This window comes from Phasianus colchicus, chromosome 22 (genome assembly GCF_987193195.1).
Source record: "Phasianus colchicus chromosome 22, bPhaCol1.hap1.1, whole genome shotgun sequence".
NCBI lineage: Eukaryota > Metazoa > Chordata > Aves > Galliformes > Phasianidae > Phasianus > Phasianus colchicus.
Genome location: NC_143457.1, coordinates 782,534 through 790,473, shown reverse-complemented (window position 1 = coordinate 790,473; position 7,940 = coordinate 782,534). Strand labels below are relative to the sequence as shown.

Sequence of the window (7,940 nt, the reverse complement as noted above, 5' to 3'; positions counted from 1 at the left end):
AGCGTGCTTTGCGGAGGCAAGCCTTTGTTAGAAGTACACTGCTGGCATCAGAGCCTCCTGGACTCTCCCTTGAATGGGGCAATGTGAATGATTCAAACGCGATCTCTTTGTTTAACGTGCTTTTGGGAAGAGCTTTGCATCCACCACACTGGGAGCAGTGGAAGTGCCTCCAGAAATCGAGTGCAAAATGGAAAAGCATCCTTACTCTATTCACCCTTTTCAGGTGCGGCCTCAGTGTGCTCCCTCCAATAACTGGAAGTTTAAAAAGCTCTTACAGAAATGCCTTCCATTGCGCACAACCCTGGAGCAAGGATGCAAAGAGCAGGTTCATGAAAGCTGTGGCTAACATGAAACAGAGTGAAGGCACTCAAGTAACCTACGGGGCTGTAAAGCACTTAGAAACTTTGGTAATGACTCTCCTGCTGCTGCGTGTACTGAAACAGTGGATTTTGGTGATGTTTTCTTCCAAGCCAGATCTGAATAACATCCTTCTCTCTAGGATGCTTGTGGGCGTATGGAGTCCTCTTCCTAGCTGCTGTTCTGCAGCACCTCTCTACTTCCTCTTTGCGGTAATGTTTCCACCCCAGCAACCCAAAAAATACCTCCTAAACCACCTGCATAGCTTTGATCCTTTGCATCCAAGCACAATTTAATTTTGCTGCAAGGCTTGTGCTAAAAGCTGCCATTGGTTCTCTTGGTCACCTCCAAACTCTTTTAGTTGTGGCTTTTGTTGCTGGTTGAGCTACCTGCCTCCCCAGGGTAGCTTGGAGCAGCACACACCTTCTACTGGGGGTTGGATGGGGAACCTCAGCCTGTAGCACAGCATAGTGGGGCACCAAGAGAAAGCAGCAGCTCTCTTTGGGAAGCTTTGTGCCAGTTCTGCTGCGTGTCCTCGGCCTGCTTCCTGGCCAGATTGGCTCTGTTGTGTTATTCCCTCAGTCCCATCTGTCCATTTTTTTTTTTCCTTTCTTTCAGCTGTTTCAATGCTGTTGGCTCCACCAGGGCACTCCATGGTGTCTCGAAGCAGTCAGCATTGGTGGCAGCCCAAGGTTTGCATGGTGCCATGGGAGCCCTTTTTCTTACACCCTTAGGTGCACTGAGGCTAGCGCTGGGGTTTTTAGAGGCACCTTTAAAGGCTGGGGCTGCACCTTCTCTCCAAAGCATTGCTTTCCATTAACAAGTGGCTCTGGCTGTGGGCAGCTGTTGTCTGCTCCCAGTCGGAGTGTTTTTGGGTTTTCCTGACGCAATGTTGGGATTTGAGCAAGTATCTTTGGGTTTGGTGGATGTAATATTGCGATGTGGGGGCACAACACTGAGGTTTTGGGGCACAACTTGGAGTTTTTGGGATGTGACATTGGCTTTACATATGCCTGCATCCCTTTCTTTGCAGGAGCCATCCCCATTATTTCTATACGACTGTGACCAAAAGCAGAGTGGATGGAGTGGGCAAAGTGGGAATTGGGGTGAGGCAGGCACGGGTGGTGAGCGTGCAGCCACGTGTGCGCAGTGGGGAGAGGGCTCAGCATCGCTTCTCAAAGAAAAAAAAAAAAAGCAACGGGTTGCAGCTGCGTTTTCCAAAAAGCCCGAGCCTTTCTGCTCGCCGTCGCTTCCAAGAGACGGAGAAAACGGGGAGGTAAATTGCAGTGATTCATCGCGGGCAGATCGGAGGCAGGAAATGGGAGTTCGCTGCCTGCCCCGTGCCCGCCGTGGGCTCGGGCTTGGCGGGGCCTGGCGTGCAGCGGGGGCCTGACAGCGCTGGGCAGAGCATCCCTGCGGAGCATCCCTGCGTCGCGCCCGGCGGAGCCACCAAGGAAGGAAAACGCTCGGCTAAGGCCGAGAACCGGAGGATTTCGCCTGTGTTTCTCTGGAGCTGCCCGTGAGCGGGGGAACGGGGCCCGCTGCGGTGGGCGAGCTTATCTCGGGATGAGCAGCCATCCCTGGGGGAGCTGCAGGGTGGTGGCGGTGGTGGTGGTGGTGGTGGTGGTGGGCTGGGGGCCCCATTGAGAAATGGAGCGTGGGAAAAAGGGGGCGGGGCCTGGGGGCTGCCTGCCTGCGGATTGGCTGGGGGTGGGGGGAGACCCCCGAACGGTGCCGGAATGGATGGGGCAGCCCTGAGCCCGCACCCGCATGGGATGCGCCTGGATCCCCCAACCCGTGTTTTTTGCAGCCAGCGGTGTCACGAGATACACGGGTCTCAGCCCCAAAACCCCTTTGAGGCACATCCTTATGGCTTACCTCCTTCCCTCCTCCCGCCCCCCCCCCCCCATGAGATGCTGCCATCTCCAAGGTGCAGGGACCCCAGCTTAGGGTCAGGATTTGGGTACCTGTGGATCTTACTTGGGTTTCATTTGGGCCGCATGCATCTTATTTGGGGTCAGGGTGCAGGGACCCCTCACATCACAGTTGGGGTCAGGATGTGGGTGCTTGCTTGGGACATAGGACCCCTGCACGGAGCTTAGGGGCAGAGAGGATCACCTGTTATGGTGATGTGGTGATGAGTTTGGGGACATGGGGACTTTGCTCTGGGGGCAGGGTCTGGATTTGGGGACACTTGCAAAACGTTCCTGGATCCCAACTGGGGCTGGGCCATGGGAACCCTTGCACGGTGCTTGGGGTGAGGTTGGGGTTGGGATCCAGGAGCCTTGTATGGGGGTAAAGATCTGGGAACCTCTGTGATGGGGTCAGGATTTGGGAACCTCTGCATCGGGGTGAGGATTTGGGGACCTCTGCACTGGGGTAAGGATTTAGGAAGCTGCTGCCATGAAGAAGAAGATGACAGCCAATGGGAGGGGGCCGGATCCGGCACCACCACCCCTTCGCACCCGGGGTATCACCAGGCCAGCAGAGGTGAGGCCATTGGGGTGCAGGTGTGACCCACAGTGCTGCATCCCCTTGTTGTCGGGGAATCCCATGGGGGGCTGCTGGAGCAGGATGGGATTGTTGCCCCCCCAGTACGTGGGTTCCTTCATGCTGGAGGAGCTGGAGCTGCAGCAGCATGCAGGGCAGCTGGAAGAGCAGCTGCGGGCGCTGAAGGTAGGCTGTCCCCATTGCCCTCAAATCCCCACGGCTGGTGGGGGGATGCCAAATGGCAGTGGGGGGACCCCACCACCACCCCCTATGTCCCCACAAGGATTGCCCCAGGAGGAAGTCAGTGGTGCTCAGGTTCAGCCTGCAGGGACTGAAGGTCTACGGCTCCGATGGGGAGGTGGGTGCTGGGAGCACGGTGTGATGTGATGTGCAGGGTGCAACGCGCAGGGTGCCGGGTGCCACTCTGAAGAGGTGCTCTGGGGGTTCTGCAGCACTCGGAGCACAGCTGCCTGCTTTGCAGATGAGCATTTGCAGCCAGGCTTGGACTGGGCTCTGCTCACACCATGGTCCCAGCCAGGCCCTGCTGTTGCTGCAGACGCTGTTGATGGCGCATGCGCTGCGCCGCATCCTGTACAGCACCTGCCTGCACACCGAGCACCAGTTCGCCTTCGTGGCCCGCAATCCCTGCAGTCCCCCCAGCTCACTGTTCTGCCACCTCTTTGTGGGGCCCCCAGCTGAGGTGCGTGCCTGCATGCTTCCACCCTCCCACCCCCCTTAACACTTCAATTATTTTTGCGTTATCGTTCTGACTCTCATCCCCTCTCCCCCTGCAGGTGCATGTACTGCACCTGCTGCTGTGCCGCTCCTTCCAGCTCTGTTACCTCCAGGCACACCCTGAGCTGCAGGAGGCTGAGCCCGACCCCCTCCCGCTGCTGCGGGAGCCCCTCAATCCCGAGGAGGTGTCACGCAATGTCAACGCACTGCTGTCCCTGAGGCGCCTGCCTGCCGTCGGACCTCTGGGTGCAGGGGTGGGTGCAGGTCTTTGCAGTGCAGCATTGCACAGCATCATTGCTCAGCACATTGCACAGGAAATGCTTGGATGGTGCATCTTTGCACAGTCCATCTTTGCATGATGCACCTTTGTGTGGAGCATTTTTTTCATTGTGCATTTTTTTTCCCCCACGATGCACCTTTCTATGGCGGATCTTTTGCACAATGCATTTTTGCACAATGTATTTTTGCATGACTCATTTTTTTGCATGCTGCATTTTTTGCACAGCATGTTCTTTGCACAGTCCATTTGCACGGCGCATTCTTGCACGGTGCATCTTTGCACAGCACATTTTTCCATCATGTCTTGCACAGCCTTTCCTTGCACAGATTTTGCGCCAGGTGAACTTCCTTTCCATGGTGCTTCGCATACCTTGCACAGCACATCACCAAAGCCTCTTATTGCATGCTGCTTTCACAGCACTTCCCCTACTGCTTTCAGTGCTGCATTTTGCACAGCCCTTCTTTGCATGGCCTTTTCCAGCATGCAGTTGCACACAGCACATCTTTGCACAAAGCATTTTGCACAGCCCACCCCACGTTTGCACATGGCATTTTGCACAGCACTTTTTGCACAGCATATTCCACAGACCTTCCTTGCACGGCCTTTCCTCACACCGTGTTTAACTCCCAGCCTATTTCCACAGCACGTTTTTGCACAGCATTTGCTCCAAGAGAGACGGATGGAGGCTGAGGGCCGCGCTGTGGGTTGGCACCCAGGGAACCCCTATTGCTCCCCAGTGCTGGTGCGCAAAAAGGCAATCCGCAGCAAAGTGCTGCGCTCGGGTGCCTACCGAGACTGCGGGGCTGAGAGCCAACTGCAGCAGAGAGAGAGTGGTGAGTGGGGGGGAGGGAAGGGGAAGGGCATGGGGTCAAAGAACAGTTTGGGGGTCAGAGAGGGGATTTGGGTGGAGGAAAGGACTTTGGGGGGTCAAAGAGGGTATTGTGAGGCCATTGAGGGGATTTAGGGTCACAGGAGGGATTTGGGTGGAGGAGAGGACTTTGGGAGTCAAAGAGATGATTTGGAGGTCAAGGAGAGGGGATCCTGAGATTAGTGAAGGGATTTTGGGGTCAGAGAGACGATTTGGGCTTGAGAAGAGGATTTGAAGATGTGTGAGGGGATTCTAGCATCAGAGAGGGGTTAGAGGTTGAGGATTTGGGGGATCAAAGGAGGATTTGGGAGACAATGAGGGGATTTAGGTTCCTTTGTACTTGGGGACTTGGGGGTCAGAGAGAAGACTGTGGGGCCATTAAGGGAATTTGGGGTCAAGGTGGGGATTTTGGGGTGAGAGAGTGGACTTGGGATTGAGGAGAGGATTTGGGGGATCAAGGAAGGGATTGTGGGGCCATTGAGGTGATTTGGGGTCAAGATGGGGATTTGGGGGTCAGAGAGGGGATTTGGGAGTCAGGGAGGGGATTGTGGGGCCACTGAGGGGGCTTGGGGTCAAGGTGGGATTTTGGCGGAGCAGGAAGGGGATTTGGGGGTTCAGGAGAAGATTTGGAGTCAAGGAGGGGATTTTCAGGTCAGAGAAGGGATTTGGGGCTGAGGAGAGGATTTGGAGTCATTGGAGGGGATTCTGGGGTCAGAAGGGGTTAGAGGTTGAGGATTATGGGGATCAAATAGAGGATTTGGAGGCCAACAAGGGGATTTGGGGTCATTGAGAGGATTTGGGTGTCAAGGAGTGGATTTGGGGTTGAGAGGATTTTGGGGATCAAAGAAAGGATTTGGGCATCAATGAGGCGATCTGGGGTTGTTCAGGGAATTCAGGGTCAAAGAGGAGATTTGGGATCAAGGAGAGGCGATTTGGGATAAGGATAGGATTTTGGGGTCAGAGAGGATTTGGGGTCAAAGAGAGGATTTTGGAGCCAATGTGAGGATTTGGCGTGAAGAATAGGATTTGGGGTTTAATGAGAGGATTTGGCAATCAAGCAGGGGATTTAAGGTCAAAAAGAGGGAGACAAGGAAGGGATTTGGTGTGAATGATAGGAAATAGGGATCACTGTGAGGATCTGGGTATCAAGGAGGGGATTTGGGGTTCAAAGAGGAAATGATTTTGGGGTCAGAGAAAGGTTTTGATGTCAAATAGGAGATCTGGGATCAAGGAGGGAATTTGTTGTAAAGGATATGATTTGGGGGTCAAAGAGAGTATTCTGGGGGTGAGGGAGAGGATTTAGGCCCAAAGAGAAAAACCTGGGGGGATGAGGGGATTTGGGGTTAGGAATAGGATTTGGGGGCCAAGGAGGGGATTTGGGGCTGGTAAGGGGATTTGGGGTTAGGATTTTGGAGTAAAGAGAGGATTTGGGGATCGGTGAAGGGATATGAGGTCATCAAGGGGAATTTGGGGTCAAGGAGGGGATTTGAGATTGAGGAGAGGATTTGGGTGTCAAAGGAAGGTTTTGAGGTCAAGGAGGAGATTTGGGATCGAGGAGAGGCATTGGTGGGGAGGATAGGATTTGGGGTCACATTTGGTGTTGGTGAGAGGTCAGGGATAGGATTTGGATCTCAAAAAGAAGATCCTGGGTGGCAAGGAGGGGATCTGGGGCCGGGCACCCACCCACCTCCCCCAGCCCCATCGGGATGGGAGAGCAGGAGCGCGCGGGGCCTGGCGCTGCTCCCCGACACCGAGGCCGCCCTCGCCGAGAGTGTGTGGGCCTTCGCCGGCATCGCCAGGTGAGTGCCCAGCACCCCCGGGCCCACAGCCCCCAGCCAGCCCCAAACCCACCTGTGCGTCCCTGCAGGGCCGGCGGCGTGGCGCTGCTGCACGGAGATGTGCCAGGAGCCTTCCTGCTGCGCCCCGAAGCCGGCGGCACCCCGCGCTGGTGCCTGTGGGTGCGTGCGCCCTGCGGGGTCGTGCCGTACAGCGTGCTGCGGACACAGCAGGGCCGGTTCTGCGTGGAGGTGAGCGGGAGGCTGCGTGCAGCGCTGGTGTGTGGATCAGGGGTTTGCATGCACAGCTGCGTTCGTGCATAGGGCCGGTGTGTCTGTGCAAAAGGATGGGTGCATCTGTGTGCTACTGCAGCCATGTGCACCCGCGCACCAGTGTGAACGCATTGTTGTGCACACGCGTCCACCCGTGCACCAATACATGGATGCACCAATGCAGTGTGCTGTGTCACACCAGTGTATGGGTGCATGAGGGTGCACATGCATGAGGAACTGAGATACAGGTGCACGAGTGCTTTCGTTTCCGAGCTGGACTGGTGCACAGATGGCTGGGTGTGTGGTTCATTGGTCCTTCAGTATATGGGGGTGCATGAGCACAGAGGCACGCTGTGCTTAAGTGCGTTTCTTTAGAGCATGAGTGCATGGAGCACTGGTGAGTTCTCTTCCTGACTGCACAGTGCACACACGTGTTGGTGCATCAGCGCACCGGTGCCTCTCTCCTGCAGCACTCCCACGCCGAATTCCGCTCCATGCCGGCGCTGCTCGCGCACTACTCGGCAGTACCTGGGGGCTGCTTCTGCCGCCTGAGCGTGGGGCACCGCAACCCCGGCTACGAGCAGCGGGACGAGGACAGCCCGGCCCTGGTGCAGCACGAGCGGGGTTAGACCCGACCGCTGCTCCAACCGCACGGAGCCCCACGGCCACCTCGGGAATAAACTGCTCTGCGCAACTGCGCTGCTCCGGACTCTTTCTCGCATCTGTCCGGTTGCAGTCCCGTGCACAGCCACGCGCTCGCGCAATCTCAGCACTGACACTCGCTGCCCAACGTCCCGCTCCGCCGCGCGGCTCCACGCACGCGCACCCCACGCCGCGCGCTCGCCCGTCTATCCGCGCGAGCGCCCTCTGCGGCACGTGATCCGCGGGGCGGGGCCTCGAGCGGCGGCGTCCCGTCGCTACGACAACGGCGCGATGTGACCGCGCGCATGCGCACTCTCCCCGCGGCCCGAGCGTGCTCCCGCCGCCGGTTCCCTCGCCGCCTTCGTCCGCGTGGGTGCTGCTGGGTGCCGCCCTGTTGGCCGTACCTCGGCCTCGGTTGGACGTGGATACCGCCTACCGAAACCACGGGGGTTTAATCAGAGAGGGGGGTGGGCTGTAGCGGTGCGGGAGATCCGTCCGGAAAGGGCTGAGCCGGGGCGGA

At 57.1% G+C, this 7,940-nt stretch overlaps 1 protein-coding gene across 5 annotated transcripts; it reads left to right on the top strand.

The window, feature by feature from the left end:
* The first annotated feature begins 16 nt into the window (after positions 1-16).
* Positions 17-7,921, top strand: SH2D5 (SH2 domain containing 5). Of its 5 annotated transcripts, none has more exons than XM_090122814.1 (10): positions 17-1,876; positions 2,686-2,847; positions 2,953-3,033; positions 3,131-3,205; positions 3,386-3,547; positions 3,642-3,836; positions 4,506-4,695; positions 6,427-6,529; positions 6,598-6,757; positions 7,249-7,914. In XM_090122814.1, exons 2-10 carry the CDS (start codon positions 2,761-2,763, stop codon positions 7,405-7,407), a joined length of 1,212 nt encoding a protein of 403 aa, XP_089978940.1. In that variant the 5' UTR covers positions 17-1,876; positions 2,686-2,760; the 3' UTR covers positions 7,408-7,914. The 5 variants fall into 5 exon arrangements, with proteins under 5 accessions (XP_089978940.1, XP_089978941.1, XP_089978944.1 ...); XM_090122815.1 differs by having other exon boundaries at positions 2,931-3,033; positions 7,249-7,913; XM_090122816.1 differs by lacking the exon at positions 17-1,876 and having other exon boundaries at positions 2,018-2,847; positions 3,404-3,547; positions 7,249-7,912.
* Positions 7,922-7,940: the final 19 nt, after the last annotated feature.

What these genes read in the sequence shown, in the direction of transcription:
- SH2D5 (XM_090122814.1), top strand. Translation starts at nt 2,761, where the DNA reads ATGAAGAAGAAGATGACAGCCAATGGGAGGGGGCCGGATCCGGCACCA. An exon ending in TCTACGGCTCCGATGGGGAG is followed by an intron (nt 3,206 to 3,385) that starts GTGGGTGCTGGG and finishes GGTCCCAGCCAG; the next exon opens with GCCCTGCTGTTGCTGCAGAC. An exon ending in GCCTTCGCCGGCATCGCCAG is followed by an intron (nt 6,530 to 6,597) that starts GTGAGTGCCCAG and finishes GCGTCCCTGCAG; the next exon opens with GGCCGGCGGCGTGGCGCTGC.